At 46.7% G+C, this 21,869-nt stretch overlaps 1 protein-coding gene across 1 annotated transcript; it reads right to left on the bottom strand.

Moving 5' to 3' along the window:
- Positions 1–13,257: 13,257 nt before the first annotated feature.
- On the bottom strand, positions 13,258–19,650 carry LOC309375335 (protein NKG7-like). Its single transcript, XM_081921030.1, has 4 exons — positions 19,310–19,650; positions 18,132–18,278; positions 15,613–15,726; positions 13,258–13,475 (listed from the first exon to the last, which is right to left on the bottom strand). Exons 1-4 carry the CDS (start codon positions 19,473–19,475, stop codon positions 13,435–13,437), a joined length of 468 nt encoding a protein of 155 aa, XP_081777156.1. The 5' UTR covers positions 19,476–19,650; the 3' UTR covers positions 13,258–13,434.
- Between the last annotated feature and the right edge of the window lie 2,219 nt (positions 19,651–21,869).

The raw sequence follows: 21,869 nt of genomic DNA, 5'->3' as shown, positions 1-21,869 counted from the left end.
AGCCTTGAAAAGACCAGTGGGAGTCTTGCCTGTTTGCTCTTGAGCAACCACACCGGCGCACATAACACCACCCTAAAAGTTGGAGGCAAGCTGTGTCCGAGATACCTGGAGTGAGGAATTTTTTCCTTAAACACTTGTGTAGCCATTTGTTTTTTGTGCAGATGAAGAGGAGGATAAAACTTGCAGCGCAGAGGAACCCGAACATCGCCCCCACCACCAGGAATCCTACGACAAAGGTGTTGAAAACTGCAGAAGAGGAAGAGAAAGGAGATTGACAGAATCACAACGGGTTGGAAGAACCCTATCACCTGAAGATCACCTGAAGGGGACGCAGCCTCCTGTGAAGCAGCATGAGGTCCTGCCTCTTCTGTACCGGCACAGCGCGTGTTCGTTGGCTGCCGCTCTCTCCTCACCATGGCACAGCGCTCACCTGTCCACCCGCCCTCCCACCTGCTGCTGCCATCGTGGGAGCCGGATCCGGCCTCCACCGTGGCTGCGCAGGGCTTCACTCAGCTTGTGGGCACCATGAAGAGCCTGCTGCGGCGAGGTGGTGTGTGGCTTCAGCTGGGGCTCCAAGGAGCTGGGCATCCCCACAGGTAAGGGTGGCAGAGGCCAAGGCAGCCGCTTGCAGCCTTTTCCCAGAGAGAGCTGGGCCGGGCCTCCCTCCCTCCGGGTGGCGGGTTTCGGTTTCATTCTGCCCACCAAACGCCTCGCCTTGGGCTGCTGCTGCTGCTGCAATGGCAGAGGCAGCGGAGGGGTGCGCGCTCTGCCCCTGGTGGTTCTTGGCAGGTGGCCAAACTCTATAATTTAACAGCAGAAGTTGGGGGTCGTCTTACACGCCCAGTCACCTAATACGCTGGGACATACACTATTTTTCAGTGTCCAAGAAGATGTTTTTCACTTAATATTTTTAGTCCAAAATGGGGGCCATCTTATACACAGATGTTCAATGCTTGGAGGTTACAAAACAACAACAACACTCTAGTTACCTTCCCGTGGTTGGTGATTCTATTCCCCCCCCCCCCAAAAAAAGCTCCACACACTTGGTGTTGAGGCAGAGACCAAAGGGGACGCTCAGTCGGTCTGTCGGTCGCTTGCCCCCCTGCTCGCTCACTTGCTCGGGGCAGCCAGGAAAGAAGATCTGAGGCAAGCACTGAGAGAGAGAGAAAGAGTCCCACATCTCAGAGGTAGTTTGATTCCAGAACAATGGAATCTGTCCCCCTTCCTTAATTTCATTAAAGAGTTTTCCAGCAGTACAAAACTGGAAATCTTTTTGACTGAAAGATTGAGTGATTGATTGATTTCTCAATGTTTTGGTTCCAAAAAAATAGGTGTCATATTATACATAGGAAAATACGGTAGATGCTAGGCCCCGATTCATGAGGAAGAATAGAGCCAGAGAGTAAGGTTGTCAACTGGCAAGGAAGAAACTGATCAGGCCAACTCCTGTGCCTTTGAAAGAATAGGATTTAGTAATACATTTTTAACAACATTTCTCATGACTGTACCCCATGCTGCTGTTTAAGACAGAAGAGCAGAAGCTGACAATTAAAAAAAACATTTTGCAATCCTAGCAAAGAGTGGCATTGCACTGGGCGCAAAAAGAGCCACTTACCCCAACCTCGGGGCAGGAATCTGCATCCCCATGGTGCACAGACGTCCCACAGGCTTTCGTTGGAAGGGCCCAACAAAGTGGGTCTCGTGACCCAGTGATTGGTACAGATCGCAGAGATTGTCAGTGAGGAGCTGAGCAGAAAGAGAGCCGTGCTGGTGAGCTTGAGGACAAGAGACTGCCACGATGACAGAGGTCTTGGGCTGCAACTTAGGTACTGCTTGCACGTAGGAATGCAGAAGGAGGGGGAAAGAGGAACAGAAGGAAACCTAAATATTAATCCCTGGAGTATCTGAGGAATGCGATCAATCAGCAGGAGAAGCTGCAGAGGACAAAGGCTTTAAGATTTTGGAAGGGGCAACTCTTATGGCATGGTTCCCAAAAGTGTGGCAGGTTGCTTTACATGAAAAACTTAAGACACAAGTTAAAAATAGGAAGGGGAGAAAAGAAAAAAGGCACAGATCAATTTACAGTGCAATTGTACCGTTTTATTGCACATAGGAACAAGATGGACAACAGGGGGCTCCACACGGTTGTTTTATTATTATTATTATTATTATTATTATTATTATTATTATTATTATTATTATTATTTCTGATAGGGTGTTATTTTTCTTTTATTGTATTGGATAAGCTGCATCCACTCTTTTCTTTGGTGTGTTAGATAACATGGCTATATTCTGTGCCACATCATAGTTCCTAACTGAGGGTTTGTGTTTGATCTTTCATTATTCATGGGTTGTTATTAAACCTCTAAGAAGAAAAACAATAAACATTTTAAAAAAAAAATGGAGAGAGGGCATAACTAGATTTGACCAATAGCATTGAGACAATGGACAGAAAAAATATAATGCACTATTTATTAAAAGTGCAATGGAAAATCCAAAGTGCAATGCCAGGGAAATGCACACTTTCCAATGCACTCATCTGTAAAATATGCATTTTGGCATGCAGTTTTTTAATAAAATAAGCACTTTCCAAATGTTTCCCTGTGCATTCATCTCTAAAATATGCTTGTTTTATTAATCTCTTTAGTTGGGGGGGGGGGATTGGAAATTCCAGAATCTGATGACATGGAGGTGGGAAAATATTCTAAGCAATTTTTTAAAAAGAGTTTGAGAATCATGTTGGCATCCATCTGTCTCGAGACACAATGGAGTGTGCCTCCGGGGGTGAAGTCAAACTGCTTGCGCCAGCAGCACCAAAGTGACCTCTGCAGGGTGCAAACCTGGGCAGTGTGTGTGGTGGTCCTGGGCTGCCAAGATGACAAGACCACCATCCCTTTTGGCCTCGCTGATGTGGTCCAAAGGAAAGCAGAGAAATATAATAATAATAATAATAATAATAATAATAATAATAATAATAATAATATATTATTTGTACCCCACCCATCTGGCTGGGCTTCTCCAGCCACTCTGGGCAGCTTCCAACAAAGATTAAAAATACATTAAAATGTCACACATTAAAAACTTCCCTGAACAGGGATGTCTTCTAAATGTCAGGTAGTTGTTTATTTCCTTGACATCTGATGGGAGGGCATTCCACAGGGCGGGCACCTGAAAAGGCCCTCTGCCTGGTTCCCAGTAGCTTTGCTTCTCACAGCGAGAGAACTGCCAGAAGGCCCTTGGCACTGGACCTCAGCATCCGGGCAGAACAATGGGGGTGGAGACGGTTCTTCAGGTATACTGGACTGAGGCTGTTTACGGCTTTAAAGGTCAGCACCAACACTTTGAATTGTGCTTGGAAACGTACTGGGAGCCAATGTAGGTCTTTCAAGACCGGTGTTATGTGGTCTCGGCGGCTGCCCCCAGTCACCAGTCTAGCTGTCGCATTCTGGATTAGTTGTAGTTTCTGGATCACCTTCAAAGGTAGCCACACGTAGAGCGTATTGCAGTAGTCCAAGCGGGAGATAACCAGAGCATGCACCACTCTGGTGAGACAATCCGTGGGCAGGTAGGGTCTCAGCCTGCGTACCAGATGGAGCTGGTAGACAGCTGCCCTGGATACAGAATACACCTGGCACCAGCTTGGCTGCAGGAGTTGCCAGAAGGAGGTGTACAAGATGCCACCCCATGTCTTAGAGACCCCACTCTAGATTTGTATAGGGTTTACTCATTAGCCTTTCCTTCTCCCATAAGGTAGCAGAGGTTTAGGATCAGAGTTTTCCTTCTCCTAAATGGGCTACCTTCCCAGGTTGACCACCCCCATCTGAATCTAACCTCCCTCTACAGTATGCGCAGAAGCCACCTTCTTGACTGTTGGACCCACATTGGTCTCAATCCACCAGGGCCTGTTTTCACATGCAGAAGTCCCTGACTCAACAAGGGTTTGAGACCCATTAGCTCCACCTTACCTGCTTGAGCCGTTCCTGGAATGTGGCCACTGTCACATGCTGACAGCTTCAAGGAGCCTCAGGTGAGAGCTGAGGGGGGGGAGGGGGGAGAGAAGACCAAATTTGGACAAACTACCCCAGAAGCAGCACAACTTGTCCGCTGGCAGAGGTATAACCCATCCCCTAACAACCTGTACAACCCAGAGCTATGGCTTTTAAAGAAAATAATACATTGCCATCTAGTGTCCAGAATTAAAATAAAACCACACAGAAGAAAAATATTTAAGCCCTAGCCTAGTGTACATGGGCAATTCCCCTATTTCCCATGAAAAACTTATCCCAAATGTGCACAATTTAAATGAAGACTTTTCACATGCTCTTTCCAAAAATATGCACAAAGCGAGAGAGAATTGACCCATATAACTGAGCATCAAGCATAACTGTGAGGCCATGGAAGGCTATCACATTAATCCATTATACCATAGGATTTTGTATCACATCACTCAAGGTACCGGTAATCTCAATGAGAATATCTAGCATTTCTTTCCATAAATTTAACGACTCTTTTCCTTACCATTTTGTTGATAGGATCTAATACACTGTTCTCACTATTTTACTGTGTTGTTCTTTAGGATCCGTTGATTAACAGTCCAATGCCAAGCTGCAGGAAAGTCCTCAATTGCTTCAAGACTTTGAATAATCTGTAGTATTTTATTTTTGTACAGTCTTGACCAATACTAGCAGACTGCGAGATGTATGTGTGTGTATATATGAAAGTTCTCTCACTAGCCATGGTCATCTGACAGGGGAACTCCTTGTTTATATCTAATGTAAAGACTGATATCTCCTCAATACACTGCTGCCGTTTCCAATTTCAATGATTTCCTGTATGTCAAAGTTCCCGTTCTCGGTTCCTGGAAAATCAAGATACGATGCCCTTCACATTTTAAGCGTTCAGTAACTGTTGTTTCTTTACTGTCTTGTTCTAACTTGTTCTTTATTGTCTTGTTCTAACTGTTGTTTCTTTACTGTCTTGTTCTAACTGTCTTGTTGGGGGATGACATTTCAGGCTACTTGTTTGCAATGGTTTGGGTTTATTTTTTTCAAAAACTCTAGTTGGATTAAGGGGTGGTCATGAGTCCTATTTTATATAAGAACGCTCTCAATTTGAAGATATTCTCAAATTCTGTATCACTTGTGGACAGAATCTGTGGACACCTTCAGACAAACATCAAGGTTCCCCTGCCCTCCATTTTTTAAGTTTTTTTTTTTTTTAAAAAAAGAGTTGATTATTTATTTATTTGCTTTTAGAGGGGTTTTTGTGGGATTGTCTGCTTTTGCGGGCTGTTCTCTGCTTTTTCTACTCTGTGTTTCACTCGTTTTTGCTTGTGTGTAGGTGTTTCACCTGTTGTTTTGGGAGAGGGATTCTGGGCACTGCCAGTTTCGTGTCTGTGAGATTGGCATTTTGTCATGATGGCAACAGCCACTTAAGAGTTCCAGATGCACTCCTGAGCCCAGAAAGGCAGGGGACTCTTTGCTCTGTTTGAAGGGCTTAACTCCAATTCTCAGGTATAATACCCTAAGGAGGTGAGATGTATCTAATTAAAGTGTGGTCGCCATTTCTGAATTAGCACCCATGCATAAAGGTAAAGGGACCCCTGACCATTAGGTCCAGTCGTGACAGACTCTGGGGTTGCGGCACTCATCTCGCTCTATAGGCCGAGGGAGCCAGCGTTGTCCGTAAACAGCTTCCGGGTCATGTGGCCAGCACGAATAGGCCGCTTCTGGCGAACCAGAGCAGCACACGGAAACGCTATTTACCTTCCCGCCGGAGCGGTCCCTATTTATTTACTTGCACTTTGACCTGCTTTCGAACTGCTAGGTTGGCAGGAGCAGGGACCGAGCAACGGGAGCTCACCCCGTCGCGGGGATTCGAACCACTGACCTTCTGATCAGCAAGTCCTAGGCTCTGTGGTTTAACCCACAGCACCACCCGTGTCCCTTTAGCACCCATGCATATAAGCTGCCTTATACAGAATCAGACTACTGACCCATCTACCTCAGTATTGTGTGCACTGACTGGCAGTGACTGCAGAATATCGGGCAGAGATTCCAGAAATTGAAACCGGGATAGCACCACATTGGCTATTCTTTATTCTTCATATATGTCCAATTTTTAGTACATTCTTCTTCCTCCTCCTCCTCTTCTTCTTCTTTGTCATCGAGTAATTCTGACTTAAGAGGAAAACCCCACCTGCTGAGGGTTTAATCGTTTAAAGTATTTGTTTAGGGAACTTATCAGAGCCCAAGGCATACATGCATCAGAATAAAATAAAGCTTCTGAATCAAAGGGAAAGTCAACAGTAATGGTGTTATGTAAGTCTGGGAAACTCAGTCAGCGGAAATACGGTACACGTTTGGGCTAATTCTGGTATTTTATGCTGAAACCATCCTGAGATGCAGTCATTAGTTCTACAAAGGTTTTAAGCCCATTTCACAGACTTCAGTTATAGTACATATCCATGATGCTTTAATGATACACAAAGTGTGGATGCAACTCTTGCGTGTTCAGACCCAGAGACCTCCCCCCTAAATAAAGTCACACTTGACTCAAATTTTAGTTTTGGTTTTTGGCAGAATTTAGGCCACAACTTTATTGATTACAGAAGGTGTGTGTAGCGGCAGGCTCCGCAACCAGGAGCACTCAGGGCCAAACCCCAATTTTTACATCAAAGAAAGAAGGCAGATAATGAAGACAAACATATTTGGCAGCTTTGTGCAGAACTGAGAGACATTTATGGAATCTTGGAGAAATAAAACACCCTCATCAGCCAATATGAGATAGGCTTTGTTCTAAGGTTTGCAATGGAATCTGATAGCATGATCATTTTTTATTATCTTTGCTTCTGACTGCAGTGTTGCGCATCTGGTGTTTTATTTATTTATTTCTCGTGTAACGATATTTATATCCTGCTTGGTTGTAACAAAAAACCTCTAAGCAGTTTACGAAAGAATAAAACATTAAAATGATCAATTAAAAAGCCAGTTAGCGCAAGTATTTTTTTTAAAAAAAAAAGTTCAAAAGATTAAAAATCAACAGTAGCGAAAAAGAGATAAAATATATGCAACTGCTAAATGTACTGTACATCTAGCAAATATTTGACATAAATGTGTGAGTCATCTGCAATATAAAGGGTGAAACTTTTTACAACATAGAGATAAGTAAGTACAAAAACCTACCAACATTTGAAGTTCAGCCTGCTGTGAGAGTCATACAGGGCATCAATAAAACACGTGCTGACCTTGATGAGGAAGTTACATGGAAATGAAGGCGATTTAAGCACTATGTTACTTCACTCTGACCCTTTATTATTATTTTTACTTTGACTTATAAAGGCCCACTTAGCTAGGCTTCTAGATTAAGCCACATGGCACTCTACAACCTATCAAAGGGCAAGCCTAGATGAGACTCTTTTCACAGAGTTAGCAACTGCGTGGATGCTTTTCGAAAAGTGCGAGGGAGAAGGAATCTGGAACAGGACTAGTGATGTCAGAGAGTTTGCTCAGAGATGGAAACAGCAGCAAATGTTGATGCAATCTGACTGCTCGCTGGAGATCAGGAATGGAAACATTGCGAGAAAAGACAAGCAATGCTCACTATCATCATTTTCTGGGTTTGCAGTGGTTACTTAAGTAATTACATTGTTTTGTGCATTGTTTTAGATGTTCTTTTCCATTGAAATTGATTACGTAATTAATGACATCAATCCATTATGATTTTACGATTAACCACATCAGTTCTGGCGACAGAAGATAGCAAGCCGGACAGCGGAGGTTTTCTCTGAAGCCAAACTGCAGAAACAGCCCTGGTGGCGACAAACACAGAGCAGGAGGGGAAAGGATTTGTGTCTGAGTGGGGATTTGAACCCTGGTCTCCCAGCTCCTGGTCCGACACTCTAACCACTATGACACACTGGCTCTCCCTTTGCTCCCCCATTTATATATTTTATGAAATCAAACCAGACTGGATAAAAAGTGTCTTTTATCGTCCTTGCCATTTCACATGAAGAAGGCTGTCAGTGGCTGCTAGTCACGATGCCCATGCACTATGATGGCTGCAGGAGCGTAGAAAAAATAGCACTGAATACTGCTAGAGATGGAAACAGAAGAAAGTTTTGATGAGAAACCTTCTGCGTTGCCTCAAAATGTATTTGGGGTATTGCTGAGGCTGTAAAGAGAGATTTGCATTTTGGTTCCCTGGAAGAGGATCTGGAAAATCAAGTCCCACCTTCACATACTGCCTGCATCTGTAATATGCTTGAGAAATAAAGATACCATTTGGATTGTCAGAATTCTATATATGCATAGGTTTCATTTTACTGTGGATTAGAACAAACAGGTCAGACACTTTGAAGTACGGATATAGTTTCTGATTCTGATGTTATGAACCATACAGGGAGGGGAAAATGGTTGTAAAGGCAGGCTTAATTTAACAGCACAACCTGGACTGCTGTGCCGTTAAATTTCATTTCATTTCCGGACTGCCCTGGGTGCCCTCACTGAGGGGGTGATATTCAGTGCATCGCCCGCCCATGACTCCCAGACCTACCCTGAGCCTTCGGGGTAAGGGGAGGAGCTGTGCCTCCTTCATTTTGACAGCTAGGGTATCGCTGGCAGGCAGCGCGCCAAATGTCCACCATGGGCTGCTTGCTGTGCCCCTGTGGGAGGCTTACTCCGCCCCCGGCTGCAGGGCGCATGTGGGACCCAAGCGGCTATCCCACGCATGGGAGGGCACCCTCCATGCCACACCTCCCTCGGGAGCGTGCCCGCCCCGGTCAGCGCGGCCATATGCTCCGCCGCTGGATGGTTGTGCCCCTGAATACCAGTTGCAAATGGGAGCAGTGCTATTTCCTGCTTGCTTTCAAAGTCTCCAAGAGGCAATCCTGTTACAAAAGGGTGTGAGTTTTTTATTGCCTCCCTGTTCATCCCATAACCTATGAGGCTCACTAACTGTTTGCCTTGTAACTGTCACAGAAGCGTGATCTGCAAACATTAGCAGCTGCTGTTGCTGCTTATCTCCGCATTGTAAAAACCAGAGCCACTGTTTGCAGCTCAGCTGAAGTCACAGGAGAAAGCCAAGCTTCCCACCTCCCTGTTTTTCACTTTTGCGGATCACAGTATCATTCATCCAAAGCAGGTGTAGGTAGCAATGGGGGGAGAGATTCAGTTCAGTTCACATTTAGATCAATTTCTTTATAAATGGTTTGGATGAAGGAATTGAGGGGATTCTCATCAAATTTGGAGATGGCACCAAACCAGAAGGGGTAGCCAATGACAGAATTTGGATTCAAGATGATGTTAACAGATTGGAGAACTGAGCTAAAACTTAGAAAGTGATATTCAATAGGGGCAAATGTAAGGTTCTATACTTAGGCAGGAAGAACTAGCTGCACAAAGCTAAAATGGGGGACACCTGGCTTACTAGTAGTACATGTGAAAAAGATCTAGGAGTCTGAGTAGATGACAAGCTTAAATGAGTCAAGAATGTGAGGCAGCAGCAGCAAAAAAGAGAGAGGAGGGAATGCTCTTCAAAGTCGCATCAACAGAAGTATAGTGCCCAGAATATGTGCAGAGATAGGCAACCAAGATGATCAAGGGCCTGGAAACCAAGCCTTATGAGGAGCACTTGAAGGGGCTGGGTATGTTTATCCTAGAAAAGATAAGACTGAGAGAAGATATGATTTTGTTGTTGTTTAGTCGTTTAGTTGTGCCCGACTCTTCGTGACTCCGTGGACCAGAGCACGCCAGAGACTCCTGTTTCCACTGCCTCCTGCAGTTTGGTCAGACTCATGTTTGTAGCTTCGAGAACACTGTCCAACCATCTCGTCCTCTGTCGTCCCCTTCTCCTTGTGCCCTCAATCTTTCCCAACATCAGGGTCTTTTCCAGGGAGGTGAGGTGGCCAAAGTATTGGAGCCTCAGCTTCAGGATCTGTCCTTCCAGTGAGCACTCAGGGCTGATTTCCTTCAGAATGGATAGGTGTGATCTTCTTGCAGTCCGTGGGACTCTCAAGAGTCTCCTGCACCATAATTCAAAAGTATCAATTCTTCGGCATCAGCCTTCTTTATGGTCCAGCTCTCACTTCCATACATCACCACTGGGAAAACCATAGCTTTAACTATACAGACCTTTGTCGTCAAGGTGATGTCTCTGTTTTTTAAGATGCTGACTAGGTTTGTCATTGCTTTTCTCCCAAGAAGCAGGGGTCTTTTAATTCTGTGACTGCTGTCACCATCTGCAGTGATCATGGAGCCCAAGAAAGTAAAATCTCTCACTGCCTTCATTTCTTCCCCTTCTATTTGCCAGGAGGTGATGGGCCCAGTGGCCATGATCTTCGTTTTTTTGATGTTGATGTTAGGGTAGAGATAAAGTGGGATATCAAATCCAAACTCTTCTTCTCCAGATGTTTTTGGCCTACAACTCCCATGATCCCTAGCTAACAGGACCAGTGGTCAGGGATGATGGGAATTGTAGTCCCAAAACATCTGGAGGGCCAAGTTTGCCTATGCCTGGTGTAAAGAGTTTATGGATGATGTGTGGTTTTCTTCAGGAGACATGCTGATGCAAAAATGACTTTTTGGAAGCATAACTGTTGCATGTTTCATTCCTATCTGTATCTATATCAGCAGTTATATCAACAATGGGTTGTTGCTTTTTTCCACAATAGGGGATTGAAGGACCATGAACCACCCCACAAACTTCTGGAAACCTTAGCCGTGAAGTACAGCTCAAGGTACTTTCTGTCAGTGTTTTCATCCCTCCCATTGCAAGGATCACCAGATCATGTTTGTTTTTACTTTCTGTCTGTGAGAAAGGAGGGGACAGAAGCTACTCTTCCAGACTTCCGTCCCTAGTACTGTGTGCTTATTCTTTGATCTGCCAGGACAGAATGGCAGCATGAGAGCTGTTTCTCTCGTACATGTTTGTTATGTTCTTTTATTTGTTTAACCAGTAGAAATAAATTAGGCATCCTACAAAACCTCCACAGCTTTGCTTCCATTACTCTGCAGCTTTTGAGGTGCTCACATCAGCAAATGTGAGTTCACGGCACCAGGGCCTATTCCTCGGAAATGCTGTGTTGCTGTTCCTGTGATCAGTAAAGTTGCTCCGGTCACCCAGCCTATGCAGGCACTGAAGATGAGGGCTGAACATGGGCGCACAGAAACTTCCCAATACCACACTCCTAGCCCAAGACAGAGAACATCTTACCTGATAGCTCTTTTATTCCAATATTGGCATATGAATCAGAAACGCAAAGTATCCACAGCCTCGTCCTTACATGCTGATGTCCTAACCAGGTAGATGAGCCCATGGAAATGAGTTGTAGCAGAAAGCTGGCGAAAGAGGAAACTGCCAGGCTAATTTCCATGCAGTTCAGCATGACTGTAAGCTCTGGGAGTGGGCAGTGCAATTGTGAGGACGAATCCAGTGGAAGGAGTAAAGGTAAAGGTAAAAGGACCCCTGACCATTAGGTCCAGTCATGACCGACTGGGGTTGCGGCGCTCATCTCGCTTTATTGGCTGAGGGAGCCGGTGTACAGCTTCCAGGTCATGTGGCCAGCATGACTAAGCTGCTTCTGGCAAACCAGAGCAGCGCATGGAAATGCCGTTTACCTTCCCGCTGGAGTGTTACCTATTTATCTACTTGCACTTTGACGTGCTTTTGAACTGCTAGGTTGGCAGAAGCAGGGACCAAGCAACAGGAGCTCACCCCATCGCAGGGATTCGAACCGCTGACCTTCTGATCGGCAAGTCCTAGGCTCTGAGACATTTGTGTAATTCTAGATTGGTCGCTGCCTGGTTGGGGGGGAGGTTGCCTTTCTGAAGTGCCCCCAGCCCAGCCAGTGGCGAAGCTGCACATCAGGTGAGAGGCCTACAGCAGACTGTGCTGTCATAAACAGAAGGCGTCATCAGGCTGTCCACACTGCGATTGGCCAGGTAGGTACAAAACCTTTGATCCCCTAGATGTTGCTGAACTACAACTCCCATCAGCCCCAGCAAGCATGGCTAATGGCCATGGGAGTTGTGATTCAGAACTCAGCCTAAATGAATTTATTATTGCATTCAATAAACTTTGGGTTTTCTGGATGGTTTGTAAGTAAACATCAGGATTTTTGAATCTTTTTTTATAAAACACACACACACATTCAATATTCATATATTTCGGCTTCTCCAAAAGTACTGTAAGGGGAGAAACTGTGCCTCCCCATGTTCTCTTAAGTGGTATCTTAGGAAGATGGGATAATATCTGGTGATTCTGAAATAACCTCAAATGATTATTGACCATGTAACCTTCAGCATAAGGATCCTTACTCTGATATGCAGCTTTACAGAGTAAGCAAATCTGCTAGTTAAAATGCTTTTTCAACATTTACTTTAATATTCATGAAATCATGTAATGTTCTCCTGAATTTAACTTTCTTTTTGGTTTTATTCTTCTTGGGTTTTTTCCCCATGGGTCATTGAAAGTAACTGGGGTTAGTTCTCCCTTTCCCGATTTTTCTAAAAAATTATATATATTCTCCCTCTTGAAAATAGGGTATAATTTCATGTTGTTCTTTGCTCCTGGTCTTATTAGGTATCACCAGGAAATGCAGCTGGTGGGAAGGTGGGAAGAGAGCCCTTTTCTTTTCTTTTCTTTTCTTTTCTTTTCTTTTCTTTTCTTTTCTTTTCTTTTCTTTTCTTTTCTTCTTCTCTTCTCTTCTCTTCTCTTCTCTTCTCTTTTCTTTTTCTTCCTACCAGCCACACTTCCCACAACTGGTGGAATATTTTGGAGACAGCTTTCCCACAGCTTTCCCTCTCTGCACATCGTCCCTTCAGCGAAGTGGTAGGAGAAATGGAAGGGGCACCGCCTCTCCTGCCGCTTCGCTGAAGGGGCGCTGTGCAGAGAGGGAGAGAATATTTTTTTCCTTGTTCTCCTCCTCTAAAACTAGGTGCATCTTATGGCTGTTTGCGCCTTATAGAGTGAAAAATACGGTATATAACCAGTGCAGTTGGGAGCATTTCAGCCTGCCATCTTGAATTAAAATGGCAGGCGGCAGTTTCCAAACATTGACCAAAAGCAGCGCCTCATTCTTGGAAATCACTGTGGCACATCCGGCAATATCTTCTTTGGTTTGGACCATTGTGTTCTACTATCTGGATTGAAAATGGTGGTATCCTGACAGATAAAAGCTGGCTCCTGCTTTTTGGTGACAATATCATTAGAAGTGTTCAAACTCACAGAGGACAAAGGGACAAACCACTTTCCAAAATATATAACAATAATATTATAGGGGGGGCACAAATAATGCATCAATTCTGCCACTAAGGAAAAAATACAGCCTCTTCTTCCAGGTCCAGCTCGCCCCCAGTGCAAGCTATCTCTGCACCACACCTTATCAATATAGCTTCAGACGACATCAGAAATGGCAGAACAGTCACATCCTCTTGCTCAGTCTAACATCGCAGTATCCAGTACCAAAGCAGTCCCACCTGTCAGGAAAGAAAAGGGATTGGTTGAGGCAATAGATGGAGCAGAATGATACACCTTCTGAGACACGTGGATCTGTGATCCCAGCAATATCTCTGGTTCACAGGTAGGATCTTGCTCTGATCCTCCAAATTCTACCATTCTGACAGGCCAAAATGCAACCCAATAGTGCTTAGGGCTAGCCCAATCTAGTGCTAGTCCAACTTAAAGATGTTGGCATCTCCAAGTAGAATATCTTTGGATAGGACTATTCTCTTCTGCATAGTTGGTGCATTTTGAGCCTTCCACAAGCTGCTAGTCCTGGATATACCATACTTTTTCCGTGTACAAGACAAAGTTTTCTCCTTCAAAAATCATGTTGAAAATTGGGGGTAGTCTTATACATGGATAGTGCATTGAGGGGACGTGGGATTGGTTGCTGCCATGAGTCGGAGAATGTTATTGGTGGCTGCGTCAAGGGCCGGTGTTGATTGGCTGTCGTTGCGGCAATTGGCTGTCCTTTTGTTGCTTTTTTCGGCGAGGGGACAGAGGATGGGTGGCTTTTGCAATGCCTGTAATGGCAGATTTAAGAACATATGCATTTCCCACCAAATAAATAGGTTAGCTTGATAGCCTTGGTGCATTTCTATGGATGGCGTTGTACAATTTTAAAAAATAATAATTGAAGCTTTTGCGTGGCCATTCGAGTGCACCAAGAACATGCGAGGCACTGAGGTAAACGGCTAATTAATTAGTGCCCTTCCCCCAGCCCCATGGAGGAGGAGGGGAGCGAGAGGCATGTTTGGACACGCAGGTAGAAGTCTCCCACATGCAGCGCTCACACAGGGTTTCCGAGAGGGTTGCCTTGCAATAGCTTTTACAGTCCCGGTGAGTCCGAGGCTGGACCAAGACAGGAGGGGAAAAGGAGGGCGGAGCAAGGTGGCGCAGCGAGAGGATCAAAGCGTGGGCTGCAAAGACCCCTCTGTGACCACTGAGGGTAAAGCTCAACAACTTTGGGGAATCTCCACACCACCATTTTTGAAATTTTTAGTCCCCCAAAATAGGGGGAGTCTTATACAAGGGGGCGTCTTACAGCTGGAAAAGTACAGTAACTGGAAGTGTCTAGGAATGGATGAGGCCCTTCTTCGTGTGGCTCCTTCACAAGAGGTTCAGAGGATGGCAACAAGGGAATGGGCCTTTTCTGTCGGGGCTCTTCGATTGTGGAATGCTCTCTCCGTAGAGGCTCGCCTGGCACCCTCATTACATGTCTTTAGGCACCAGGCAAAAACATTCCTCTTTACTTAGGCCTATGGCTATTAAATAATCTATGGCCCTTGAAAGTGTCAGGGAGAGGCCTGTTCATATGACGGCGGGGCCGGAGGAGGGAAGCAGGGTCTTGAAGGCGGCGGAGCAGGAGGAAGCACACCTTGCTGCCCCTTCTTTGTTCTGGAGGTGCCTCTCCCCCCCCCCCGGCCGCCCTCTGTGACCTGCTCCTGCCCAAGGGGGTCCCCGCTTGCTCCTACCCCTCCCGCAGCGCCGGCACCTTAGCGAGGAATAAGAGCCTCAGCTGCGGACAAGCGCTTCTGGAAAGCACCACAGCCGGGCTACCGCCATCGGCGCGCACCCCTCCCCAGCCCCGTGACGCCTTCACACAAGATGCCTCAAATTATTTCATAACAGGTAGACAGTTAAGAGCTTAAGCGGTTTCAGTGATGGGCACCTGGCGCCCCCCAGAATTCAACACTGGGGTACCCCACACCCCTTGCACCCCTGGGTAAAAACAGCCCTGACCCTTGTGGTTCATTCCAGCTCTATGATTCTGTTATGTACTGAGTTCAATAGGATCCAAAATGCAGCAGTCTGATTGGTCCTAGAACAATAGGATCCAGAATGCAGCGGTCTGAATGGTCTGCAGGAGCCACCCAATCCAACTCCAGGTGGAAGTGAATCCGCAACCTGATTGGCCTACAGGAGAATCCCAAAAATAGCCAATCACGTGGGCCCATTGTGTAAATAATGTATATAAAGCAGACATTTCGGGGAAACATCCATTCCTCACTACTATGAGCTGAATAAAGAGCATGAAATCCACACTCAACTCAGAGTATATTTCAGATTCTGTGAATACATTTCAGTATGTCCCATGGCACGCATACTCACCAGTTACAAGGCACAGAGGAATCGAGGCCCAGGCCAAGTACAGGGACCACCCCGAATGATCAGTTGGTCGCATATGGCTGGTGAAGACGCATACAGAAATCAGAACAAATAAGCCTAGGAGCAAATAAAACTCCTTAGAGCCTCATATAGCCCAGGCTCCCCTTCCCCCCAGTGTCGATCAGATTACTCTGAAAAACACGCACAGTTGATGTGTAAAGCAGAGCAACTGGTTCAATCCTGAGCTCATCGAAGCTGGAAATGTTTCCTGCCTGAATCCCTGGAGAACTGCTACCTGTCAGTGTAGAGAGTACTCATACCCTCCAACAGTCCTCAGGTGAAAATAGGGACATTTCTCACACACCCAACTGACCGTCCTCAACCTCCCCAATTTTTGTTTCCCCACCCCCACTACACCCCCAGGACACAACCCTGTCAGGCTTCGAGGAAGCGGCTTCCTCCCTCCGTTTGGCCGTGGATAAGCAGAACAAAGTGAAATTAGTCTCTTATCAGTTAAAGAGAATTTGATGTTCACAGTGAAAGAACAAAGACTCCATTCTCAGAAGAAAGGTGCTCCCAATTAAAGTTTCCACCCACTTCCCCCCCAAGCCACCCCCATCACTTCCTCATCTGGCAACCTGATCTCGCAACCATTTGGCTTTCTGTGTAGCTACCTTATCTGCTCCCCTTGACCTTGGACTGAGCACTTGGACACTTTCCAGTCTGTTAATTCTCTCTCTCCCTGTTCTTTTCCTCCTAGCTGTTCCCCACTGAGTTCTGCCCAGCTGTTGTCTTCCAAACTAGTTCCCTCTGCAAATCACTGCTCCAAATCTATAATGCTCCACTGCTCCTGGGCATCTGCATCCTGGACACCATTCCTCATCAGAGTAGCTCTCCTCAGCCTGGTCTCTGACACACCCTCTGCTGTCTTGAGAAAACTCCTTAATCCCAATTTTACTGTATTCTTTGGCACATACCAGTACATAACTTTTAGAAAGGGGCAAGATTAGATGTGGATGCACGAGGCATTTATAAAAACAAATTCTAGGCTCTTTGCATTCCACTCTCCCCCCTCTTTCATCCTGCCCTCTGCCTGCGCCTCAGAGCTGGTGCATTAGCTGGGCCTCAGTGGCGGCAGCCTCTCCTCCTCTTTGCCCTCTCTCCAACAGCTGCTAAGAGCTGTCAAAGGGTGGAGGTTGGCAGCCGCCATGGAGAGGCATGGGGTGCTCCCTTGCAGCCACCACTGCTGCTCAGGGTAAGCACCAGCTCATCCTCCTCCCCAAGCTCAGTGGCAGCAGCATTTGGGGAGGAAATATTCCCGGATCAAATCAGAAGTCGGGATAGCTTTCATCATTCTGGCACCGTCCCTAGGAAATAGGGACACTTGGAGGGTATGAGTTCTGGGCTGATTCAATATAAGGCTTCCTATGTTGAGCTCAGTAATACTGCTGTGGGTTCAAACCACAGAGCCTAGGGCTTGCTGATCAGAAGGTCGACGGTTCGAATCTCCGCGATGGGGTGAGCTCCCATTGCTCGGTCCCTGCTCCTGCCAACCTAGCAGTTCGAAAGAACGTCAAAGTGCAAGTAGATAAATAGGTACTGCTCCAGCGGGAAGGTAAATAGCGTTTCTGTGCGCTGCTCTGGTTCGCCAGAAGCGGCTTAGTTATGCTGGCCACATGACCTGGAAGCTGTACACCGGCTCCCTCGGCCAATAAAGCGAGATGAGCACCGCAACACCAGAGTTGGTCATGACTGGACCTAATGGTCAGGGGTCCCTTTACCTTTACTTTTATGCTTGCTTGACAGCCTGTATGGCATAGTTGTTGGAATGTTAGAGTAGGACCCGGGAAACCAGGTTTCAGATTCCCCTCCACCATGAAGCTCACTGGGTGACCTTGATCCAGTCAAATCCTCTCAGCCCACAGGGTTGTTGTGAGGGTGAGCCACATTGGAGAAAGACGTTGGATAGCATAAATAAATTTCCTGTTCTTCTTTTTCCCAATCCCAGAGGCTGCCAAACCTGTTGCAACCCTCTGATAGGCCTTATCATCCATGAATTTGCAGGATTCCCCTTTCAAGCCACCTAAGGGGTTGTAATCCTGTGGTTTTTGGTGGATTTCGGGTGGTATCAGCCCTAATCAGAGGGGACACCTTGTATTCAATGGACTTGAGTTTGCCATGTGTATTGATTTCAGCTTCCCATTTCAGCTCAAGCCTTCTTGGCATAGGATCTGGGGAGTGGGGGGTTATTTTGTTTTATTTTTCCAAGTCAAGGGTTGGCTTTGAGTTAGTTACCAAACGCGAAGGAACATAGGAAGCTGCCTTATGCTGAGTCCGAACCATTGGCCTATCTCACCCAATACAGCAGCTCTGGGGGATTGAAGCCAGGGGTCTCTCCTTGCCCTACATGGAGATGCTGAGGACCGAAGCTGAGACCTTCTCCCTGCAGAGCAGATGCTCTAGCCCTGAGCTACAGCTTGGCTGTCTGTGGAAGCAGATGCTTATGACACCCCCCACCATACCTGCGATGGTGCTGAATATTGTTGAGATCCTTGGTTTGGAGATGCAGCCAAAGGGGCACTGGAAGAAGATGGAAGTAATGCTAAACAAAGAGAAGCTTCCAGCTAACAACGCCAACAACATCAAGGTTCGGGTAGCCTGCATGTATGCTAGACGGAGGAAAGAGAGATCAGGGGTTAAATGTATCAGTGGGACTGGACGATAGCGTAGCCAACTTCCCTGCAATATTTCCCTCCAGGGACAGAAAGGTCAGTTCTTATCTGCTCCCTCAATGTTATCCCACTAGAGCGCACAAGATCGCTCCTGATTTCAACTGCCCAGGGGCCTTCACTGGGTTTAATCTGGCACCGTGTATGTCTCTGTGTAGCATTATCCCTTGTCACTCTGAACTATCAGCAGACTGAAGGAATAAACTGCAGGAAATGTACAAAATGAAGAGGACTGAGGAAAGAAGCTTTAGGAACTGTCACCACCCAGCTCCCACAGAAATATCTGAAAGACCATCTTGCTCCGAGGGGAAGGAAGGAGGAGCAGCTTTTTGCTAGCAAACAAGTTGTCTTAGCCACTCTATTGTAACATTAATATTTTGTAAAGTGATGCTTCTGAAGAGCAGCACATACATAGCGTAACTCAGAGCTTTTTTCCAGCCAGAACTCAGTTCCGGCACCTCTCAGGTGGGCACCATGGACATCATAAGAGACCAAGGCAGGCATTCGGGGGGAGCTGTGGCACTTCCTCTTCTGGAAAAACAGCACTGGGGTAATAAATAATAAGGGGACGCGGGTGGCACTGTGGGTTAAGCCACTGAGCCTAGGACTTGCCGATCAGAAGGTCAGCGGTTTGAATCCCCACGATGGGGTGAGCTCCCGTTGCCTGGTCACTGCTCCTGCCAACCTAGCAGTTCGAAAGCACGTCAAAGTGCAAGTAGATAAAGAGGTACCACTCTGGCAGGAAGGTAAACGGTGTTTCCGTGCGCTGCTCTGGTTCGCCAGAAGCGGCTTAGTCATGCTGGCCACATGACCCGGAAGCTGTACACCGGCTCCTTCGGCCAATAAAGCGAGATGAGTGCCGCAACCCCAGAGTCGGTCACGACTGGACCTAACGGTAATAAGAACAGCTCTAAGTCGCTTCAGGGTACTACACCTCCAGTACTCATAGCCCAAGGCAAAGACAAACTTACGTGGAACTTCTATCCCAAACAACACACACTGTGTTCCATGGCAACCTGCCCACAGCCCCATGTGCGCATTGACGTTCGTTAGCCAGTGCTCTGAGGACACAGCAGCGATGTGAAGCGCAAAGCAGATGACAGCAAAAATCTCTGTGATAACCTCCAGGCTGCACATTGATGGAAACGTCGGTTCTGCAACTGCAAAGCAGATTCGGGATGATGAGCCCAGGGAAGGGAGACGTTCACGTTACTTCAGGCGTGCTGCTGACTGAGCATGGGTGTGCGCTGCCCTGCTGAAGTGCCACTTGCCCAGCCAATGGCCAACTGCCACTGCTCCCAAGTCGCACGTACTACGTGATGCCTTCTGAACATTGTGCTGTCACAAACAGATGATGTCATCAGGCAGTGCGCTCTGAGCTAAGCCCAGGCACTAGACCTTCCGCTTTCCAGATGTCGCTGAACATCCAGGGGTGCCGACATCAAGGGGGTCCAGCATTGTGTGACATCATACGCACAACTTCATGCACCGGGTGGAGGGTGCCAGTTGTTGCCTCGGGTATGCAGTCGTGGGGGGGACTCAGGCTCCCCCCCCCCCGCAGAATTACCCATTGTGCCCTGACAGTGGCAGGGGCTGCAAAGCATGGAAAGTAAAGATCAACCTACATGCGTCCTGCTCCTGTCTGGTGTGCCAGCACTCACCCCCCCCCCGGTGGCAGGGTATGGGGAGTGCAGAGGGTGCAGGCAAGAGGCTGATTTGTTTGGAGCCTCCTCAATTCTGGGAGGGCCTCACCCCCTGCCCTCAAATATTGAAGGGGCTTCAGCCCTCTATAGTTGGCGCCCCTGACTACAGCACAGCCTCAGTGAGAGATCGTGGGAGCTGTAATTCAGAACTCAGCCTAAATGTATTTATTATTATGGTCTCTTGTTGTTGTTGTTGTTTAAAAAAATCATCCAATATCCATATACAGTTGTACCTTGGAAGTCGAATGAAATCCGTTCCAGAAGTCCGTTAGACTTCCAAAACATTTGAAAACCAAAGCGCGAATTCTGATTGGCTGCAGGAAACTCCTGCAGCCAATCAGAAGATGCAGAAGCCCCATCGGACATTCAGCTTCCAAAAATAGTTGGCAAACCGGAACAGTCCCTTCCGGGTTTGCGGCATTAACTTTGGGAACCAAAACGTTCGGGAACTAAGCTGTTTGATAACCAAGGTACGACTGTATTCTGGGTTCTCTGGATGGTTTGCAAGGGATGTACATCAAGTCAGCTCATATAATAATAATAATAATAATAATAATAATAATAATAATAATAATAGAATCATGGAACTGCAGAGTTGGAAGGGATCCCGAGGGTCATCTAGTCCGAACCCCTGCAATGTAGGATTCTAACTTAAAGCATCCATGACAGATGGCCATCCAACCTCTGCTTAAAAACCTCCAAGGAAGGAGAGTCCGCAACCTCCCAGGAGAGACCCTTCCACTGTAAAACAACTCTTACTGTCAGAAAGTTCTTCCTGATGTTCAGTCAGAATCTCCTTTCATCTAACCATTAGTTCGAGTCCTACCCTCCAGAGCAGGAGAAAACAAGCTTGCTCCATCTTCCATGTGACAGCCTTTGAGATATTAGAAGATGGCTATCATATATCCTCTCAGTCTCCTCTTTTCCAGGGGGCCACACAACATTTCTCCCATCAGAGAAATGACTGTGACAGCAGGGACCCATTTTCAATTTAGTTATATACTAAGTATTTGTAAAAAGGCAGTCCTTAAATTTTCATGGTATCTGTGCAAGAGAGGAAGATGGGGAGAAAAGCAGAACAGCTTGGCCACGCCCCCACTGCCATCAAGCTCAGTATTGTCTACTAGCAGCAGTCTTCCAGAATTTGTGGCATGGGTCTTTCCCATCCCAACCTGGAGATACCTAGGACTGAACCTGAGTTCTTTTGCATGCAGAGTCCTTGTTCTGCCTCCGAGCTACAGCTCTTACCTGAATACAGTGGTACCTCAGGTTAAGAACTTGATTCATTCTGGAGGTCCGTTCTTAACCTGAAACTGTTCTTAACCTGAAGCACCACTTTAGCTAATGGGGCCTCCACGCAATTTCTGTTCTCATCCTGAAGCAAAGTTCTTAACCCGAGGTACTATTTCTGGGTTAGTCTGTAACCTGAAGCGTCTGTAACCTGAAGCGTCTGTAACCCGAGGTACCACTGTATGTTGAGTAACAAGTGAGAAATGAGCTCCATGCGTGTGTGATTCTAGCAGTGTAGAAACCTCTGCCTTTTGCATGGGTGGAACCTCTGCCAAACACAGGTTTCCCGCCCCCGTTTGAGAGCAACTCATGAAACTGGGGACACAGGTGGCTCTGTGGGTTAAACCACAGAGCCTAGGACTTGCTGATCAGAAGGTCGGTGGTTCGAATCCCCGCAACAGGGTGAGCTCCCGCTGCTCGGTCCCAGCTCCTGCCAACCTAGCAGTTCGAAAGCACCTCAAAGTGCAAGTAGATAAATAGGTACTGCTCTGGCGGGAAGTTAAATGGCGTTTCCGTGCGCTGCTCTGGTTTCACCAGA

The sequence above is a fragment of the Podarcis melisellensis genome, assembly GCF_964234715.1.
Source record: "Podarcis melisellensis genome assembly, chromosome: 8".
Taxonomy (NCBI): domain Eukaryota; kingdom Metazoa; phylum Chordata; class Lepidosauria; order Squamata; family Lacertidae; genus Podarcis; species Podarcis melisellensis.
Note: the sequence above shows the minus strand (reverse complement) of the source record. Positions and strands in the feature narration are given on the sequence as shown.